Genomic DNA, 22,206 nt, shown 5'->3' with positions numbered 1-22,206 from the left:
TTTTTCTATCATTTGCTCCCTGTATATGTCTTAATCCCTTTCTTTGTCCATCTTTCTTTTTTTCCACCCCCCCCCCCCCCCCCCCCCTCCATTTTTCATTGCGGTCTTCACTCCTCCCAGTCCTCCTCCGTGAAGCTGATTATTGCAGTCAGCAGGGGAGCGGGGCAGGGCTGGAGAAGCAGGCAGTCGGAGATTGGCCCAAATTTCAGGATCGCTTTTTTTTTTACTGACACTTTAGAACATACTGTTGACACAGTGAGATATTTCAAACTCTGAGCTGCTTAGAAAAGACGAAAGGTTTATTAAAAATCAGCGCACACGGGCACACGCGTACACACGCAGATCACGTACACGTCAGTGAAGATTAGAAAACTCAAGTGAGTATGAGAGACACAGAGAGGAGTGAGACAGAGAGAAAGCGGGTTCCAGCAGCATTTAAAAGTACACTTAGAAAAAAAAATCAGATTTGAAGGAAGGATCGGAATGATGTCTCATGAGGCGGCTTTGAACACCAGGCAAGCATGCGTGTAGATCCTAACCCCTGATTAGCGCGCATTTACTCCCTAAAGCTTCCCCCCCCTCCCCCTCACACACTTTTATGGAAAACTTGCTATCACCTCCAAACATCTAAGCAAAACAATGCATGTTTCAAGCACTGTGCTCCATCCCCAGTATTCCACAGACATTCTGAGAAAGAAAACCCGTCATGGTTACAATGAGAGCTCTTGTTAGCTTACCTATATGGATGAGCCACACTTATGTTCACTGAAACAAATTAAAGTGTGATGTTTTAAAAGCAGGAAGGCCCGGTTGTGACAGTGGAGAAAGTCTGAAGTAAACTTTAGCTAACAGACCTAATGGGACCTGACCATAAATCATGAATATAACAACAAGATACCACTAATAGTGCTAGTAAATCATTTTTACTAGTAAATCAGTTTTATGGACTAAGACCATTATGGTAGCAAAATTAAATTGCCACTATTGAAGCAAAATGAAATCTAGAATACACACAACAAATGTGTTTTATTTGTCAAACTTTAAGCAAGATAAAAATAAGCAATTGTTTGGTTATATTTGGTGTTTTTTGGTGGTTAGTTACATGAAATGTAACACTTTTGTGAATAGAATATGTCTACACCGCTTATAATCAACACAATATTAAGAGTATGAAATCAATTCCAAATGATTAGAACAGACAGGAAAAGAAAGTAAAAATAAAAAAGAATAGAAGTTAAAACAAATACAGTGAAATCAGGAAGTGGCCCCCATGTGAGGAAGAGAAATGACTTGAGGCCTCAGAGGAGAAGAAAGTAGCAGAGAAGAGAGAACTGTAGCACCAGACTCTCAAGCGCCCCCTCCTGGTCAGTCTGCAAAGTAGAGAGTTCTTAATGAACAAGACAGGAAGTGATAGTGCAGATAGAACTATGGTATGCAATATCTTATTTACCCCCCACCCTACCTTCATCATAAAAGGTCAAAGTCGTAATATACTGCGGTGCCTGTGTTATTCTCCAGTGAGATATTCAGGCATCACTAAAGGCTTCTGCATTCTGGGCTACTCTGGCTAACCTCATGCAGAGTTTTTAATACAGCCAATAAACTCTCAGATCAAATTAAAACTGTGTGTATTTCTTCATCATGAGCTGTTTTAGACCAAAAGAAATGTGTTATAGCTTTGCATATATTAAAAGTTATGCTGTTTGCATATATTAAAAGTTATGCTGTTTCTTGGACCCCTTCTTTTCCTAATCTATATTTTCCCACTCTGCCGGATTATTCATAGCCTTCAATGATATCCAGTTATACCTCTGTACACCCCACCCCCCCCCCCTTAGATTCACCTCCCAGCACACTAACTGATTGTGCTTCTGCTTTAAACTTAACTTTTAGATACATGATAACGTTCTCATGCTAAAAACTGATAAAACCGAAGAGTCACTGGTCGGTCCTAAATCTTCACTAAATCGGCCAACTCTACCCATCACTTAATTTTGATGGACATATCAAGTCTCTCACTAAGACCGTTTTCTTTCACTTGCATAACACTGCTCTCTCGTTCCTGACCGACAACAATGTGTCGGCTTTGGTTCATACCTCCGTTATGTCTCCAACTGATTGCCCCCCCGACAAGCTCCTTAAAAAAGTTAAAGTATATTCACAACTCTGCAGTCCTATGGGTCCTCAGCCATGCCAAGCATTTTAAATGCTTCCCACTTTCAAAGCCATGCATAACCATGCTTTTTTGAGTTTGTTTTGTGAAGTGACCTTGAGATTGTTAAAAGCACTATATAAATGTAACTTAACAATGTATAAATGTAACTGTCAGATCTGAAGCAACTGGCGTTGTTTCAGTAACATGGAAAAAGGTGTGGAAAGGCTTGACTGTTATTAACATTCAAACAGAAGGAGATCTGCACTACTGCACTGCAGTTCAATTAGCTTTTTTCCATTGACCTCACTAAAGTCTGCCATTGCCAGTTAAAGAGTTAAGCTTCAGTTCAGTCTAAAATGAAATCATAGCAGCACTGAAACCTGTAAAAATATTAGACTAAATTCAGTCATTTCAAATACTGCACATTTTAAGCAAAAGTATGAAAAGTTAACTGCAGTCACTTGTGTTTCAGAGTCCTGTTGAGAAATGCTATAGCTGCAGTATCATTTTCTATAAATCCATTCAAAAGCAATATCCCTATTTGCTCTGTACTTTGCATGTTTCTGCATGCATATGCGTCTGACAGACAAAACAGATTCAAATCATTTGCAAGGAAAAGGTATCTACCTCTCAGCCCCACAACTTTATGGTGATATAAACAAATCAACTCTGAATACTATGAAACTCCAAGTCTGTTGCTATAAAGTACTTTATGTGGAGATAAATGCAGAGCAGATTTTGCAGAAATGCAGGAGTTTGGAATAGAGAAAATATACATGAAGAAGAAATTTAAGTCAAAGTGAAATGCTGCACTTCAACCACTAGGAGGCAAAATGTATATAAAACAGCCTGGCAACCAGCAGTGACGAGCATTTCCGTCACTTTCCCTCTTTGTTGACATGCCGACTAAAGTACAGATGTTCAGCTCTGTCAAGGTGAGCACACTTCAGAACTCCACACAGACCATTAATGGTAAAGCTGGAAAAATGAAATAAAATAAAGTTTTTTGTTTACAGGCCCACTGTGTTCACAGTGACAGGATGTTTATGAGTGGGCCACAGATCCCGAAAGCAGGACACATCTGCAGCTGGGGGAACAGGACTGCTGATGGACCGTTTGGGGCTGTGTGTGTGTGTGTGTGTGAGTACGTGCGTGCGTGCATGCATGTACGTGCACTCACCCGTCCCAGCCTTGTCGTGCAGCACTTCTTCGGCTGCTGCAGCAGGGCAGCTGTGGGTGATGGTGGGGGTGATGGTGGGGCTGATGGGGCTGGTGGGGGGCGGCGGAGCCTTCCTCTTGCTCCTCTTCAAGGAGGAATCGGCTGAAGCGGCGCGACACAGATGCGCTTGGACCTTCACAGAACAGAGCCATTACTAGCAACATATAGATATGGGGACAACATATGCCTATAGGGACATATACCTATACTTACCTATAACAACATATACCGCTAGGGACAAACCCAAACATATTCCCTCAGGAAAATACAGTGAAAACACAGATAAATGCTAAGAACCATTCAATTTTGATATAGATGCATACTGAGTAGTTCAAGTTCAAGTTTGGTTTATTTGTCACATACATAGTCATACACAGTATAATTCGCAGTGAAATGGAGTATGTGACAGATAGTAATATTTGGCAAGATATATGAAGACCAAAGAACAATGTATGTTATATACCTAATGTATATACCTAATGTATGTTATATAACACATTTCAAACTTGTAATGTATGTTATATGATACATGTTAAAATTGTAATAGCCAATGGGAAGGCTAGCTGAAGCCGTACGTACCTGGGTGCCATCAGGCTGAGCTGCTAGTTGGGTGCTGCTGTAGCGATGTCTGTGGTCAGTGGACCCGCACTGCAGCGTCGTGCGAGGGGGTTGGGGAGCACGCTTCTTCTTCAGCATGCTGTTGGAGTCGTACGTGGGAGAGTGCACGCTCAGGGAACTCATGCTGGACGGTCTCGACTTCCTCTGGATCGGAGAAGCCGGTGCGCTCACTGTCAAAGCCTTTAAGAGAGAAGGCAACACAGCCTGACTTTCACAGCCTTGACCGATGCAATAACTAAAGTAAATGCCTATGCAAAGTTTGAAGAGCACCCAAAACAAACATGCACTCTACCAGCCATGAACTCGATGGCAAACAAATTAGCTGTGTAAAGTGTAAATGGCTTTCAAAATGCTACTGGTCTCCTAATGTTTCAGAGCCAATAGTGAGGACCTGATTAAGAATATTTTATATTGATAGCCTCAGTGCTGCCGAGCCTGGAGTTCTGGTTGCTGAGTGCAGCTGATCAGGCCAGTGTTTTATAAAATATCATAAATGAGGTGAGTGAAAGCAGCACCCACCTGATCGGGTTTCTTCTTACTTCCTCTTTTAAACAGGCTAAACAGTCCTTTGTTTTCTTTTTCTTTCTGAAGTTTGTCCTTGCCAAGTTGAATTATATCTGTTAGGCAATATCACAAATTCTAATGTCTTGGCTTGAATTTTCACTTGAACTGCACAGTAAAAATGTTTAACAGAGCGAAAATGGGAAAAAGTTGATTGAAAATGAAATGACACCAGTACAAACATTACAACTGTGTGAGATAGTGATTGACACCTGAGCGTGTTGGTGATGACGGCAGGCCTGCTGGACTGATAACTGTTAGGAGATCAACGAGATCATAGAGTTAAGAAAATGCCATACAGTAGAGGAAACAACGTGGTGGGAGGACAGAAACCTCAGCAACAGCTGATGGCATTTCTAACTGGGTTTTTTTGGTGTGGGTCCTACCCCTCATGTCTCTGGCGTACACCTCCCGGAGTCCAAGGTCGTTGAGGGAGTTGTCCAGGTCCAGCGGCTCCTCGGCACGTACATTGCGCACCAGCACGGTGCTCTGCGTCTCGAACTCGCATTTCTCGCAGATGGCCGGCAGCAGCTCGCGCAGGGCCACGCGAGGGTTCACCCGCAAAATTGTCTTTTGGGTCTTCTTATAGTTTATTACCAGGCGCACCGTAGCCTTAAGGAAGGGGGGAGGAGCATGACCAGGAGAAGGTGATCAGAGCCAACGGGCATTGTCATTAAAGTTGTTGACACATGAGAATCGAAATAACAGACGTCTTGTTTACAGAAAGGGCTGTGTGCAAGTGGAAAAAAAGAAAAATTTTTCAATAGCAAGAAAAAAATATATATATTCAAGAGAAAATTAGGGTCACAAGCATTTACCTCGGGCATCTGCGGGCCAGTCTTCCGGTTCTTGTCCTCCATGCCTTTGGGCTTCAGCACGACCTTCTCAGCTTCCAGAGCTCCGATGAGGGCATTGGGCTTGAACTTAATGTGGTTTCTGTTGGCAGACACCAGCTCCATGGTGTGGCTCGATGGGTTCAGATGGTACTTCGCACACAGCATGACCAGCAGGTCCATCATGGGCTTACTGAATAAAACACAGAGCGATATACACGTTCACTGGATACCCCTAAGGAAATCCTCCGCCTGCTCTCAGATACTTCTACCTACTACGCGCATGGTATAATAACTTTCAAGCAAAAAATTACTTTCATACACACATACATACATACATAAAGACCAAGGTAAAGACCAAAACTGTCCAAGCACTGGAATTCTCTTGAGGGGAACTTTAAAGTATCTGCAGTATTCACCTTGCAGTGTAGTGGATTCATTTGCTGGTGGAAAATGAGCAAATACTATGAACCTCCTGGGTTCTAACCAAACCACAATATGATCTATTTATGATGATTAACAAACCTGACAACTTTTGAGCAAAATTTCTTATATATCCAATGACTCCAATGAAAAGGGTACTTTTTTTCAACAAATCACTGGATATGAAACAACCAAAAAAAGTCATCAAGTTGTAAATGCTTGGATTCCATGTTATACAGACCCTCAGTCATAACATTCACACAATAATGTAAAATTCTTCAATGCCAGTGTCAGTATAATCAGAAAATGGTATTCTTATTTTCACACACAGAACATGAGGGAATGCTATGTATACGACCTAACGCTTCTGTCATTCTAGGATAGCGGGTGTGGAAAATCCTTTAGTGACAGAATGAGCAGCGCGGCACATTCCAACTGCTTGTGGAATGTCAGGATCGACGAGGCCTTTGAAAATCCACTGGCAACAGTTTAATCCTGATTAGTGGAACGCTGGAGAACTCCATTAGCAAATTCAGCAGAGGAACCTGATTCCTAATCCCTTTATATTAAACTTGGTTTCACTTCTAGCATGAAAGGGCACGGAGGTCCCTAGTTTATTTGGCTTTTAAAAGACCTTTTAAAGTATATTTCTTAAATCCTCCACTCAATTAAGGCGTCTGGAATGCTCTGTCCTTCCTGTGCCCTGCCCATGCAGCTCCTAGTCTGTGCTCGTAGTGCATGGCAGCACCAGGGGGTGACCAGGGCTTAGACTGTGCAGTGCTGCTGGTGGTATGACATTCAGAGACTCCTAAATCGCAGCTCTAAAGGCCCCCATCTGTACGGAATTGCTGACAACTGAATCCATGACCATGCTATAGCGTAATAACTATAACTATGTCATCGGTGACCCAACTCCGATTACCCCTGCAGAGCAGACAAAAGACGTCAGCCGATTCCCAGACGGATGGGAATCGTTTTTCATTCTCCGCGCACCACCTCACTGCATTCCGCAGCACCGCCCATCTGACTCGATTTCAGCGACTTCGAACCTGACGCAACCTGTCCTAATGAAATCACTCATGAAATCACTCATGAAATCACTCATGCCACAGCATCCATGCACATCCTCCAAGGCAAAGGCAGGTCAGGTCCTATCGGTCCACCTGGGAGTAGTATGCTGTTTATTACTCAGAGAGGTTGCGGTAAGGCCCACCTGTCACGAGCCACGAAAGAAGAGTTGCACATCTTAATTAAGCACACCCTCACTGGTTCTTCGAGTATCTTCACAGCTACCTTAATGCCTCAGTCATCACCCTCTGTGACTAACAAGCTAATTTATGGCAGTGCAACAGTGAACAGGTTTCTGAGAACCATTCTGCAAGCCCTCCATTGCACAACATTTATCATGATCTGTTACTGCACTCGGTTCTGGAAGAACCGTAGTGCTATTTTGGCAGATCCTCATTAGCATTCTTAAGCATTTGGATTTCATCATACTGTGTTTGAAACAGAGCAGCGGTTGCTAAGGAGCATTGTGATGCACATACTTTTGTAGACTGCAGTGACACACACACACACACACATGCACACACACAGCAGGGTACTGTAGCTTGTTGGGCCCTCTGTCTCCTGCAGAGAGACCTTAGCAGTCCAGGAGCTCTGCCACAAAGACTCTAGTAAAGGAGGCCAAAAAAGAGCCGCGGATGTGTCCGATGTCGAGCAGCCACACGGCCCAGCTCCACCCGGCCCCTTCCAGAAGCCACGTGCCCCACTCTTCTTGCCGGACGAAATCCGGGCTCGGCCCATCGCACACTTCGTCTCGGCAAGGACGTGAGCTCCACATCACCCGTCTCACCTGCCATGCACCTGCGTGGTCTTCTCCACCCCCTCGGGCAGCACCACCGTCAGAAGCAGCTCCTGCTCCAGCAGGCTCTCCTTGGGCTCCATAGCGGTGCGTGGAGGCTTTGGGATGCTTGTAGACGAGGCCGGACCATGCGGCGCCGGCGGGGGAGGGGGAGCCTTACTTTTATAGGACCTCCTGTAAAAAGACAGAACCATGGGGGCAAAAAGTCACTACAGGCAGTGGAGAACCCAGAGACACAGATTACTGAGATAATCACACCCTGCCTGAGCAGTTCTTGTGTTTACACTAGCAACAGTGATTAATCATATTTAACTTATGACATAATATGTTGTGGTTCAACAGAAAACTGGACTCAGCTAAAGCTCCCTTTCTAGCAAATGACTTATTCATGAAGGAATGATTACTTGGGCCACATATCTAAACTGTCATTCGGAGTAGTGTAGATGCAGTGCTCTTCTGCTGCTGATTTAAGCTAACTGATTTAAGAACAACTTCTCAACCTCAGCCCACTGAAACACATCGAGCCGACCATTCCAATGAATCGAGTGCTGCCCTGAACTGAACTGCATGGTGCTTTATTTTGGTAAACATCTTGCACGCACCCAAATTAGCTCGAAGCGCACGAAGGTCACGCAGATGCAGGATACGCCCGCAGGTCCACACGCAGTGTAAACAGCATGGTTTTTTTACCACACCGCGCAAGTTCCTCTTCTGGGAACGCGGCGAGTCGCACTACGACATACTGACCGCACATGGCATAGCTGAGATCTGATTCAAGTCTCAGCGTCTTGGGGTGTTGTTGGACGATTCCAACATTTACTTGATTTCCATCGGAAATTGCAATCGATATTTTGCCTGGGCTGAACTTCTAATTTTAAAGGTACAACATACCGAACGTAACATAGGAGTGCACTTCCTGTGTCATGACAAGCCATGTAGTCAGCCTTGTGACTGGCAGCAGGCCTGTAATATAATATTGCCATGCCCACATATTGTGTTTATCTTGGTATGTACATATCTATAAGAAACAAATCTAAAACTTATCTTGGGAAGCTAGTAACCTATCTCCATGGATCTTTACAGTAACTGAAGCGGCGCTATTTCCATTGTCATGAAAGGCATCCTAATCCGACCAAACTGCATGAAACGGGCTGAAAGCGATCCTTTAATTCGCAGTCAGAGGGAGCGGCTCTTAAACGAGCGCGTTTGAGTCCACTTTACACACAAGTCACACTGGAATGAAGTGATTTATTCAGTCGGATGAAGGCGGGGGATGAAAGGACGAAGGATGAGATGCATGCTGATCCTTTTAAGCGCATCTGGTGCAGAGGGTGGGTCATCATGCCAGTATTGTGTGTAATTCGAAATGATTTACAGAGTTAACGCAACACAGCTTGAAACCACGTTAGGTTCCCACTCTGTTACATCACGCCGTGAAAAGCACGCTCGGTGCTACGGAAATGTCTGGGTGAGGGGTTACTATATCAAACTATACTGAGCCATGAGGACCAGAGAAGTTTGGTCCAAATGTAATCCAAACACAAAAGTCCTGCTGATAAAGGGGGAGACAAGGGAAACATATGATAACAGGCCAATCATAGAAAGGGTCTGGGCCTATAATAGAGGATTCTGGGGCATGTAGTTGGACCAAAAGAGAGAGAGTAAAAGGCTTTACTAATCAGCACAAGCAGCACAAATAGATGATACAAGATACATAGGAGTGTTACTTACTGAAATTGAACACCTCAGCCCAACATCCACTTCACTACACCACACTGTTTTGCACTAATTATATGATTCTGATGTCACTTACTTGATTCTCTGAGGAGGCTTAGAAAAAATCCATCCCTAAGGACGTAATCTGCTCCCGTTCGGGTCAGAATGCCCTAAAAACACGTATGTTTGGATAGCACACTATCTCTGACTTGTCTACAGCCGTGAAAGGGGCAAGCCGAAGAAAAAAGCATCGCCTGTTTTTGTAAGAGTAAGTCAGCAGACCCGCAGGCGCCCTTTGACCTTTGAAAGAGCAAAGATCTGAAACAGCAGCCTTTGCATCAGAGCACTCCGGCAACTCACAAGAGTCTTACATCTGCTTCACTTCCATGGATCCATTTTCAGCAGCCCCGTATACAAAACCACAAAACTAAACCTGATTAATAACCGGCTGAGTACGTTTGGTGTTTAGCATGTTCACAAATGTGTTTGTTTTGTCAGATTTACCCAACACTGCTGCAAATGTGCTTGAATGAAGTCTGGATCACACCTGCCTGAGAGCTAATTTAGTCTGTGGGGGGGTTTTACCGATTACAGTGGTTGAATTTGGGGTCCACAAAATAAATAAATAAATAAATAAAATATTTTAAAAATTGAGTAAAACCCACAAAATACAGGAAATTCCCCTGATTATCCTCCACCCTTATCAGCTCAGGTATGGATGTCACCACACTCTGATGAGAGTGTGAGAGGCTTTAAAGTAAAGCCTCTCTTGTGTGGGGCAGTCTCTCACTGGCTGAACACAAGCACACGTAGGCAGACATACTCAAACAGAGACCCACACAGAAAAGGTGTAAAGTCCACATTTCAAGGTTCCACAAATCCTTATGCTTGTTCCGACCAAAAACATCCAGCAGTGTTTTGTCAGTGTGCATGTGCCTCAATTTCATTTCTCATATAATTACTGCCCTTTCGACTATTAAAAGCAATGAATGAATGAAATTAAAAAAACAGAACCTGAGACAGAACCTTGTGCATAAGAAGGAGAAGCTATAGACCCATAAAAAGCGATCCATGCTTTGGATAATGAATATTTACTTCTGAATAAGGTCTCGAAATGACATGGGAGCGTCCCTTGGCTGGTTGGTGGCGAGGGCAGTCTGTTTGGTGAGGAGCCATGTTTACCCCTCTGGCTCTAATATTCAGACAGGCATGGAAACAGCGCACACGTGACGGTGGGGGGTTGGAGGGCTCACAGAGGGCCCTGTGCACACAGTGGCACTGTGCTTTTCAACAGCCGACATGTTCCATCCTGACCGGCTCGAGGTCTCCTCCCCCCAGTGAGTGTACACAGAGGCCCGATCATGCCACACTCATTCAGAAAGGACACACCTAATTTCACAGCAACCACCGATTTTCAAAGAATGACAAAACCAAAGGATGCATCAGAAATGAATGTGATAGAAACATGAAAAGGTTGCAATGACAACTGGAGATGAATATCACCCTCCTCCTGGTCAGAGCGGCATAGGTTTCATTTCAACTTGGGCTGGGGGCAGTCACCACTCACATCACTCAACCTAAGACATTATATGGGTAGCGTATAATGAGCAGGAATTACTGCAGGGACCATGTCTCCCCACCCCCCCTCAAAACTACACCTATGATCAGAGCGCTAATTGTTACCACCAACACCTCCCAGGGGGTTAACAGCATTAAGAACATCCACCAGCACCATCCTGGCACATGGCTTGCTGCCAGAGAGGCACATGGGAACATATGCGAGGCGGGCACAGCACCTGCTTTGTGTGGAGAACACCTGGTGCTGTAATAATCGTGTGGCACAGCTGCACATGGTTCGCATGCCCTTAAACATGGCACCCCGAGCAGGCAGGCAGGCAGTTGTAAAGACCATGCGGACATGCTCCTCACACTAGAGCTCATCCTAAAGTTCAGATCCTCCCACAGCCTCATTAAAGTCAGGGGCTAAACAGATACTGTGAGAACGAAACACATTAGACTGGTTCTTCCCAACTCCATTCAGAGAGAGAATGGGACTCAACAAAACACAGGTATCTAATCCCATTTTTAGCTGGAATACCATCTGAGCATTCTTTACTGATCCATTTCGTATACACAGGAGAGATCAGAAGAACAAAGACATTATTTAGAAGAGGGAAAGAGGCCATCGAATACATTACTAGAATGAATAAGGAATTAAAAGGCTCGGAACTGAGTTTGCATTTGAAAAAGAGCCTCTAGTAAAACAATAATACAACTTTGCATACTGTTATGTAGTTATGTTCCTGCATAAATTTGAAGACTCTTAGTTTAAAGATTATAAGACTTTGCCTGTGAAAAGTCTGTAAAATAAACACAGTATCGAACCTCCATTGTTATCCTCTTTATTGGTGTTAGTGAAACAAAGTCAAGAAAAACATGAGCACAGCATATCAAACCACCTGTATCGCACCTCAACTCACAATGTGCAAGGCTGAACTACTGAGAAGTACGAATGCTTCATTTCTGAGAAGTGGGGGGTAGGTTCAGATTTCAAATGCTGCCCAGTGATTTACTTCCAGGCCTCGTCACATGCGTGACGGGGCAGAATTGGCTGTTGTCTGTCTGCCTGTCTGTCTGTCTAGACCTTTTACACAGTCTGTCTTAAAAGATGTAAGTCACATGTACTTCATTCATTTCCAGTAACATTTTACCAAATCCAAACCTCACTGTGGAACAAGTCTCAGGGCTGATGGATCTCCTGTTGAGTGCATATCCTTGCCTGTACACCACTACAGAGATCTCTGGCTTAGTCTACTCCTACTGCGTTTGGAACAGCAGAAGGCTCTGCTGGTCACCCATGAAAGGCTGGAACTTCACATAAAGACTATCATGTTTCCATTCATCTCAAATCATTGCTTACACTTCCATTCAGCAGGAAAGGGGAACGCCTGCCTGCCTTACCTTAGCAGGTTAAATAAATTCGACTGCTGGTGACATGAAGCATGTATCAAATGAGCCAGGAATGACCCGATGGCATTAGCTGATTCTAACAGTCCAACATGCCCATTTCCCAGACCATTATTAAAGTGTGTGGGACTCGAGGGAGGCAGAGTGGCTCCGGGAGCCTGATTGATGTTTTCACTACTTACTCAGCGAATACAACGTGGCTTCTTAACCTTTAGGTAAACACGTATTAAAGACACAACCGAGATCAAGCAGCCAAGGCACAATAACAAGTGATCTCTGAGGTCACATGTATCAGCAAATACCGCAAGGTGCCAGAGAGAAATGAGCCACAGGGATTGTGGAGATTCCACACATTCCCGTCCTCGTTATTGCAGCTGGTACCGCAGATTTTGCAAAAACAACGGTTATGGAATGCTTTCATGGAATTCCATTACAACAAGGCAAAAGGAAATCAGTGAAAATAGGAATAATTATGATGTTAAAAAAAAATGCCTGCAGCTGGCCAGAACGATGCGGGGTGAAAAAGGGGAGCGAGGTCACCGCCGGCTTGCGGCTCAACTCCGGCTGTGACTGTATGTGTGGGCTAAAGGTTGTAAGGAGGTTGGTAGAGGCAGTGGATCTGGAGAGCAGCCAGTCGGTCCTCTGCTCTACTGGGGAAAGGTAGGCTTATGCTCGCAGCTCAGAACAACATGCCAAGACGCTTCCTACCGGACTACACCCAGCATATTTTAGAAACATCTTAACAATGCATGCCTCTGTATGAAAAATGAAACTACAGAATTCCCTTACATCTGATGGGAATGCAATAAAAGTGGATCTTGATGACTTATCATAAACTTCAAACAGATTTCACAGAAAATTACTTGTACAATGACGTCACAGCCATAACAGTAAACAGAATAGTGGTGGGAATAACAGTCTGTAAGCAAACGTAACAGAAGCAAAGTGAAGGCAGCAACATAGTCTGGATAGCACGTAGAGCCTTGACAGTTCAAAAACACACAAAAACGCACACCCACATATACCTCTTCCTCCTCACTCACTCAGGTATGTAAATTGCTATCATCTCTGTATTACCAGCCCAACAAATAGAAAATAGAAATGTTTTCACCTGATCCACATTTTTTTCACCCAGTGCTTTCCCCCTTACCTCGTGAACCTCCCGTTTATGCTCCTTTGTTCAGAAAGCAGCTGTGGCCTACGGATCAAGAGAGCGGGTCACACAAAGTCAGCTCCACAATGCCTGCGCACAACAGGACTACCTTAAAGCCACGCCCGATAGCCTGTGACGTCAGAGAGCTTGGCTTCACACACCTCTCTCCCTGCAGCCAGCTGTCACAGAAAATCCCTCAACTGCCGAAGAGCCACGCGTGTGTGGCAGTGGGTGTGTAAGACTGGACATTCCTGGCAGTACACCCTCAGCCAATGGTAAGCAGACAAGTAATCAGCATATGCTGTGCAGAGGGCTCCAGGCAAGTGTCTCAGCTGACGAGCGAGAGTGAAGCAAGCCTCCGAGCATTAACCCACTTATCTATGTCTACAACCCTGACTGCAACCCTTATCTCTGACTACAGGGCTTAAATTCAATCATGTGACAAAGAGGAGACTTTGCATAGCCTCTGGTTTTGTAAAACAGAGGTTGACTAATAGGCTTGTGATGTCAAAGGTAACACATAACTAAGCTTTGTCTCCGAAACACATTCATCTACGCACAACTACCGATAAAGATAATTCACTCAATGTTGATGGCTTACTCTGTGAAAGTAACATGTGAATTGATATGTTAACAGGACTCCAAAGACAGAAAAGAAGGACGAAATAAAAAGTCGGTATAATTGGTCATCAGTCTCTAAATGCAGAGTAATCAAAGTCCGTGACTAAAACCCACGTTATTTTGCAGGTTTGCCCCAGATTATCAGCATTACACATACCGCGCTTTGCTATCTGGCACCACATCCTTTCAGCAACATGCCACTGCACACTTTGATCAACTAATGAGCCTGAGATTTTGTTTTGTTTCCGGACCAATTCCAAAGCCCAGACCGAGGCTCTGGCAGGCTTAGAAGATCCCTGGGCGAGAGTTCAGAGTGTCGGGTCTGTGATGTGCTGGTGGCCACAGGCTTACTCCCGGATGGCTTGGGGAAAGAGAGGCTTGGCTTGAGCCTTCTCCAGACCATCAGGCCCACAGACAGATGGCTCGCTGCTGTGTTGTGCGTTTAAAACCATCGTGCAAGAGAAACTGTGGCACAATGTAAACAGTCACTGTATCTCCCATGTGCAGTCGGCCACTAAAGATGTTTTGTTCTTGTGGTGGACTGTATTGTGAAATTGTATATCATTGCATTTCGGCCAAATGAGCTAATGCGTAAGTTCAAATCCTTCTGGAACACCTGCTCTCCCTTTCTCCATCGTTTTAGAATGGATTTGGGAATGAAAGGTACAATTAGCGGTCCCATCAGTCGGACTAAAGGAAGAAAGCTCATTAAAATGCACAGTCTACAACCCCATTAGGACTCACTTATGTACAGCCTCTGTCAAGGGAATTTGAGTACGGGTGCTTTTTTAAGATTCCAAAGCAGCTCTAAGCACATGTTTTTCTTGTCTCTTAAAGACTGCAAAGACAGCAGCTTCCATTTGCCTGCTCCCAGTAGATCCTAAACTGGTCATTATTTATCCAGAAACTGAATTTGGTCAAATTTCCCTGGGAGACTTGTGTTATTACAGTTTAAGTAGGTCAACAGGAATACCTAAATGATTTTATTTCTGTTTTAGCTCTAAAAATGATCCTGGCTGTGTCTGCATTGAGAAGAAGGAGGTGGTAATACCTCCCACTAAAATAATCAATTAAGAAAATGAGGGGAAAGGGAGAGGCCCTAAAAAATTCCATCCTTATCCTTTAAGAGGAGATTACATTCTGAGATAGTCATGCATTGCTCGCATGTTCAAACATGACCCATAATCCCACTGGAGTGCACATGAAAAATAGCTCCCCCACTAGTTAACAAACTTTACACAGAGAGCTATTTGGAATTCTGAATCATTGTTTGCACTGCGAAATGTTTTATCCGGCGCTCTGTTGTGATTCGGAAAGGCATAAAGGCAGGAAGAGGTGACCTTGAGATGACAGCCACAGCAGTCTCGGCCAGAGCCGACACAGGCAGCAGAAACATAGTGCCACGGCAAGAGGGTGGGGTTTTTGGGGACTTTGGGGTTTTTTTGGCACCGTTGTTAATTAATTTCCATCCCCTCCACCCTATTCTACAGCACAATGTTGATCTTGCCAGTTTTCCTTTGCCCTTATAAAAACAGGGGCAATGCTAAAAACACACTCTGCTGAGAGGACCTCTCCACAGAGGCACATGGAAGGTGCGACAGCCAGGAATGAATAAGGGCATTATGCTGACTGTGCTTGCCATACAGGACCATGTGTTGAATCAACAGTGCAACAGCAAATGCCATTCTCAGTGTTTTATGTTTCTTTAAATGTGCTGTTACGTTTGGAGTGTGGCTTTTGGTGACGTGCGATGTGTGTGCTTGTGATTGGTCAGGTAGAGTAAAGTTTAGCCCTTTTCTGCAGGTGGGGTTTGGCCCCCAAGATGGGCTGTTATAGGGTAGGCTGTTTGACAGGCAGATGAAGGGTGTATTCCCCACGGATGGACAAAGCACATAGCCAGGGCCACAGCTGGTAATATGGTAAAAGAGAGGAGAGAGTTCACTAACTGTAAACACAGCCTGCTTAGAAAAGGTCTGGGAAGGTCATTACAGTAAAAGCACTGTGTGACAGAGAGAGAGAGAGAGAGAGAGAGAGAGAGAGAGAGAGAGAGAGAGAGAGAGAGAGAGAGAGAGAGAGAGAGAGAGAGAGAGAGAGAGACAGGGGAGTAATTCTGTATGTGAACTCCCCAAATCCTCTGCATATCCCCCATTATTTGAAGCAAAACAAAGTGTGAGCCTGTCAGCCCTCCCAACCTTTTTCACTCTCTTAAAGAGGACTGATAACCATAAAGAGAGAGATTACAAAACATGTGGTTATCTTCGCTCCTATAACGGCTCCATGATAGAAACCTGTCCATTCCAGCAACTAAATAACACAACCAATTAAGGTAAGGGGCCCGCAAAGAGGGAGGACAAGGATGTTCATCATACTTCATGCAGCTATAGTACATTTGCATTGTGCTGATGACTCCCCTCCCCAATCCACCCCCACCCCCCAAAAAATGTACTGAATGGACACAGAGTGTTAAAGTTGTCCTTTTTTAACCCCAAAATGTCTGTATCTTGCAAAGGTCAAAGGGGAGGTCATTGTACTCTCCAATGGACGCCCACCATGTCATTCATCCGAAGTTTCTCCTGGGCCCAGTACTTCCTGAGCACAATGTTCCCAGCACGCACACATGCACAGATACTCCTAGCCAAGGCTGTCTCATTCTCTCTGTCTCTCATCCACCCACACACACACTCTCTATCTCTTTGGGTACTGGTCATAACATCTGCCAGGCATTTAGATAAGAAGGCAACAGAGAGCTGGTTCCAATCACAAATTTACAGGAAGAGTATTTACTATTTACAGATAAACCAACTGGAATTAGGCATGCTGAGCACTAAATGACTCCCCGCAAATCGCATACTTGATATAACTGTCCAGACTTAAGTCGGTCAGGTCAGTGTGAGCAACATTTCCATAGATGTAGGGGAAAAAAGAAAAAACATATTTTCCCAGGAGTCATAATTACAGCAATTACACAACATCTTTTCGTATCAGTGACAAAGGTACTTTGTCTGTGTGGAGATTCTTATCCAAGACGCACCAAATAATAGCAGATCACATATCTCGTCACTTCCCAAAAAGAGCATCACAATTTTCAGCCTTCATTCCTCTTTATTCTAGAAAGTGGAATTGCTTAAATTTGTTTCTTATTCCTGCGCTGATAACATCTTACACTACAGATGAGTTGTATCTTTTCTCTGTGCCCTTGTTCACACTGAATGGTATTTAAAATACTCACTGATTTTTTTTCCTAGGAGTAGTATTGCTAACCAATGAAAAGCTTACCCAAGCAATTTTTGTAATCCAGCTCCACAAGCCTAATGTTAGTGCCATCTAGTGTTACATGTACAGCTGACCTTCTTAGCTACATTCAAGCTTGACTTCATCGAACACAGAGATTACATCATTAATATGCAGCCGGGCGCAGCTAAAAAGAGTTAGCCTGCTAGGACGGAAATGGGATGGTGCTAATCCCAGAAATATATAAGAGAAATGGAAAAGCCATCTTTTCCTGACTTGTCAACAGCAGGTTCCTCATTATGCTGCACCACCATTGTGTGCTGCTGCTCTGTGTTGCACAGCAGTTGTATGCCCATGCTGTAATGCAGCCAACTGGGACCAGTTGGCCTCTTTTAAATAAGCCTTTGTGTCAGCAAATACCTCTGCACTAAGGTATTATAATGGTATTATAATAAATCATTTTTTAATGAAAGGAGTACAGATAACTTACTCATCATGTATTGCAAGGAACTTACATAGACATCATGGAATAAATAACTCACCTCACAGAGTGGACTGTCATTACTGTAGGGTGTTATAGGTCAGTTGTGTCAGTGCCTCACATGGAGCACCAAAAAGGTCACAATATAGGACTAAAATGTCCCTATATTTCTTGCGAAGTGTTTGGTTTGCATTCACCCTTAAGAAAAGGCAGAAAAATGACATTTTAAGGGTGTTTATGTTTGGAACATTTGCACACATACAAATGTTGTCATATCAGTCTGCGTGGTTGGATGTTCAACTCCTTCCCATGCTACAGGCACTGAGGCCTCAAATGTTCCTCTACTGCATTATAGACATCAAAACATGAAATACACTCTCAAACAGGGACCAAAATAGGCTATAAATGACTATAAATTCAGTTATCCACACATTTTGATGCCTTGATCTAACTTTTGCCATTTTGATGCTTTGCTGGCCCAATAGTTTCGACGTATTTTAATGAAAGGAAACACTATAATTTTGAATTCACTTTGTGCCTAAAGGAAGGTGTGTAGTCTATGACATTAAGCGTAACACTGAATATAGGAACAAGACTAAACATGGGCAGCATATAGCTCAGTGTAACCCATGTTATTTACACTGCCTTAGTCTGATGTGTGGAGCTAGGCCAAACAAGGTTTGTTGCAGCTACACACGTGTAACTTCATGCCTATCTGTTTGTGTGGGTCTGGAGGAGTGTGTGTAACTGTGTGAGTCTATGGCAGGCCAAAACAGTGTCTACATGTGTGGAAGAGACTGTGTGGCCAAGCCTGTGTGTGGCTTGTTCCTGTAAGTCTGGGTGGACAGATACACAAGAGAGATAAATCACAGCCTTTAGTGATGAAGCCAACAAGGACATCACACACACACACACACACACACACACACACACTCACACACACACACACACACACACACACACTCACACACATACACATATACACACACACACACACACACACACACACACACATATACACACACACACACACACATATACACACACACACACACACACACACACTCAGACACTCACACACACACACATATACACACACACACACACACGCGCGCGCGCGCACACACACACACACACACACACACGCGTGCGCGCGCACACACACACACACACACGTACACACACACACACACACACACACACACACACACACACACACACACACACACACACACACTGAACTCACACATGGCATCTCGAGGTAAGCAGTGATTAGTGAAGTCCTGCTGGCCTCCACTGAATCCTGATGGTTCTCCACCCAATTATGTAGCCACACGATGCTCTCCTGCTTTAAGTATGCTATTCTGCTGCACCATTCTAGACCAACGTCATCCCACTCTGCCCCTGCATACACCCAACAGAGCCACTAAGAACACATAGTTCTCACCCCAGAGATACCCCATTCACCAAGAAAAGCCAGGCCAAGTTCCCCCTGTTCCCTGGAGTCCCGCCCTGTGCTGGTTCTGCCTTCTGGGGCAGAAATAATTTACCCTGAAAGAGCCTGCACTGCTCAAACAGGACGCACACACAGAACTCTGAGTCTCAGCAGCTAGAACAGGACAGATTGGGTAAACATGTGCCTACACTCGCTACTAAGGTCCAGGGAAATGTTTTCTTACAGACCTCAGCAAAATAGTACCATACTCAGTGGTGTTAAATGGGGCTGTTGAGAGGGGGGAGAGGATGGGTGTGTGAATGTGTGTGGTATGTGGAGAGGTCATGATGTATGGTATGTACTGGACAAGTACGACATAGGCAGACATTCTAAGGGAGCTTTATAACTCATGTGTGTAAATTAAACATATATTTTACTATCCAGATCCAAATTTTCGCTGCTGTGACATAGCCCATTTGAACACATGCACAATCTGCACCTTGGGGCTGATGTTAGAGAAGTTAGAAAAGCAGCTTTAGAAGTTACAACATTCCGCTGAGAGATGCCAAAAACTTGCAGACATTTAAAGAGAAGAAAATCCTTACAATAATTCTTGCTTAAATGAGTATTTTCCCCAAATATTTACCTTTTCACCTTTGCAATAGTTCCCATAACTTTTATTACTGGATTTACAGAAAACAGCTGTGCCCATGAACTGTGTGTGTGTGTGTGGGGGGGGGGGGGGGGTGTAAAAGCAAGAAAGACAGACTAGATACATATGTTAGGATCCACAGTAACACAAAGTCTGGGCTACAGCCCACAGATAAAGGTGTCCATGGTGATCTGCTGGATATCTGCAAAATTCAAAATGACATCATGTTTTTTAAAAAAAAAAAAATCCTGCACTGGCTGTGCAAACGGCACATTCCGAGGCCAGCTGTCGGTGCAGTGAGCATGCCAGCTCCAGCAGCCTGAAAAACCTGTTTCATTCCCAAAGCCGTTCCTCACCAGCACCTGAAATTCCGCCCTTCGGCCTTATCTAAGAGGTCGTTCCTCCATCTCACCCCGAGAGGGGTCAGCCCCCAAGCGGTGCCACCGTGGGAGCAGGAAGAACGACAGCCACCGAGGCGTGCAAGGCCAAGCTCGCAGCGCCAGCTCCAGGGCTGAGTGAGAGTGGCAGCTCACGCACAGCCTGTTTGGATTTCCAGCCACAGTTGCACCGCGGGTGTGGCCTGGCAAGCCACCGCCACCGCCACCGCTGTGCAGTGCCAGATGCACCAGAGCTCTGCACCCACATTACACAACCACCTCCCTGCAATTAAGGCTGAGGCAGTGTTGCAACAATCCCTTCTCCCTCTAAAGGTCTTTGGCAAACGGCATCGCACATTTCTGGAAGAAAAAGCAGAGTTTATTGGAAGCTCTTATGAACAACCTTTAAATTCTCCATCTCGCTCCTAATTGAAGTGGATTGCCAATGGAGGGGAAATGTAATATCATGGAATACAGTAGGGAAAGTTGAAGTTACAGGGATTCCTGCTTCTAGGTGTATTCCAATGAAGAGCCTGGTCTGCCATCTTATATATTTCACGGTGTATGGGGAAAAGATGAAAAAGAAAGGCATATTTCTAGTATTTCTGGATCAGCAGTGTGAGGAGAAGCAAAGCAGGTGGAGAGCCTCTCCCTGGTTTCAGAGAAGAGGCCTCCAGCTATTGGACTGGTGACAGCTGAAGCCCTTCTCAGCAAGCTGAACCTGAGCACAAATTTCCAATATCTGTAACCCAAAACATGTTTATATCAATGCAGTCTGTCACTAATGTGAACCCTGTATTCTGTAGCCACAATAGCAATCGCTGCTGCAGCTATTGCTGCATGAAGCTTAATAACAGCTTGTGATCATGTTGGAATGCCTTAAAGATATCATCTGTTGCCTAATTCAGCTGAATGCTAAGAAATACGTACTAGCAGCAGTGCAAATTCCACTCATTGCTGAACAAATGATGTTTTGTGATTTGATAAAGCAAATGTCTTCTTACTTAGACTGAAATGCAATTAAATGTTTGTTTCCTGAATGTAAATATCAATGAGAACTGGAATTCTGCGTGATGCAAGGGTTCCTGCCTCAGATCCCTACAGTGCGTTTCCCACGATCCCCTCCCCTTTGAGGCAGGAAACAGACAAAGGTCAAAGGTTGTGTCAATGCATGTAACAACTGGGACTTTAATTAAAGCTAGTATGACTCAAACAGGAACACAGCTAGAGAATCTTTCTCACACACAACAAATGCACCCAAATTTACCTCATCTATAAACACTCTTGACTGCAGCGACAAGTTGCGCTTGTGTGTAAAGGGGAGGGGCAGCAGACTGTGGAAAATAATAACGCTATCGACTCTAAAGCCTTTTCTTTCCATCTTGTAATACTTTGCTCCGTTAGTCCATACTCCATTAAAGTGGTTCTCTCGTTGTTTTACGATTCAAAATATGTCACTGCAATACTCCTTCCTTACAACATATGGAATTTATTATCCACTCAAACCCTGTCACTGGTTTGGAAAGGAGCCGTTTGGAGAAAGATTACAAAACCAAGGCACTACGTAAGAGTGAACTGTCAGACTAAATCTACCACAGTATGAATGTGAGCAGACACCCCACAAACTCAACAGAGAAGTAATTTCCCGATATACTTTATTATAAATTCGAGAGAAACTCAGCCCCCATGGCGGTATGCGGTAGGCTGTAATATCCCCAAGTAGCTAAACTATTAATTAAAAAAAAAAAGATACAATGATGTAAAAGTCAGCCTACTGTACCGTCTGTCGGGCAGCCGGCTGTGTTGGGCGCTCTGATAAGCATCGCCATCCATACCTCTGCTGGACTGCGCTGGTGTAACACAGTCCGTACGACTGCAAGACAAGGCACAGAACACTACA

The 22,206-nt window shown here is 44.3% G+C and overlaps 1 protein-coding gene across 5 annotated transcripts in view; it reads right to left on the bottom strand.

The window, feature by feature from the left end:
- Positions 1-22,206, bottom strand: part of cobll1b (cordon-bleu WH2 repeat protein-like 1b) — a 29,462-nt gene that overhangs the window by 6,682 nt on the left and 574 nt on the right. Inside the window, exons 1-9 of one of the 5 annotated variants that reach the window (XM_035523537.1) lie at positions 22,087-22,167; positions 17,904-18,040; positions 7,665-7,847; positions 5,372-5,579; positions 4,940-5,165; positions 4,766-4,807; positions 4,512-4,609; positions 3,954-4,172; positions 3,336-3,507 (exon numbers count right to left, since the gene is read on the bottom strand). In XM_035523537.1, the coding sequence (XP_035379430.1) occupies positions 3,336-3,507; positions 3,954-4,172; positions 4,512-4,609; positions 4,766-4,807; positions 4,940-5,165; positions 5,372-5,579; positions 7,665-7,847; positions 17,904-17,923 (1,168 nt within the window). In that variant the 5' untranslated portion in view covers positions 17,924-18,040; positions 22,087-22,167. Of the gene's footprint in view, positions 1-3,335; positions 3,508-3,953; positions 4,173-4,511; positions 4,610-4,765; positions 4,808-4,939; positions 5,166-5,371; positions 5,580-7,664; positions 7,848-13,506; positions 13,872-17,903; positions 18,041-19,088; positions 19,124-22,086; positions 22,180-22,206 lie in introns of those variants that run through there. The other 4 variants (XM_035523538.1, XM_035523534.1, XM_035523539.1 and 1 more) reach the window with 4 other exon arrangements.

This window comes from Electrophorus electricus, chromosome 2 (genome assembly GCF_013358815.1).
Source record: "Electrophorus electricus isolate fEleEle1 chromosome 2, fEleEle1.pri, whole genome shotgun sequence".
Lineage (NCBI taxonomy): Eukaryota > Metazoa > Chordata > Actinopteri > Gymnotiformes > Gymnotidae > Electrophorus > Electrophorus electricus.
Note: the sequence above shows the minus strand (reverse complement) of the source record. Positions and strands in the feature narration are given on the sequence as shown.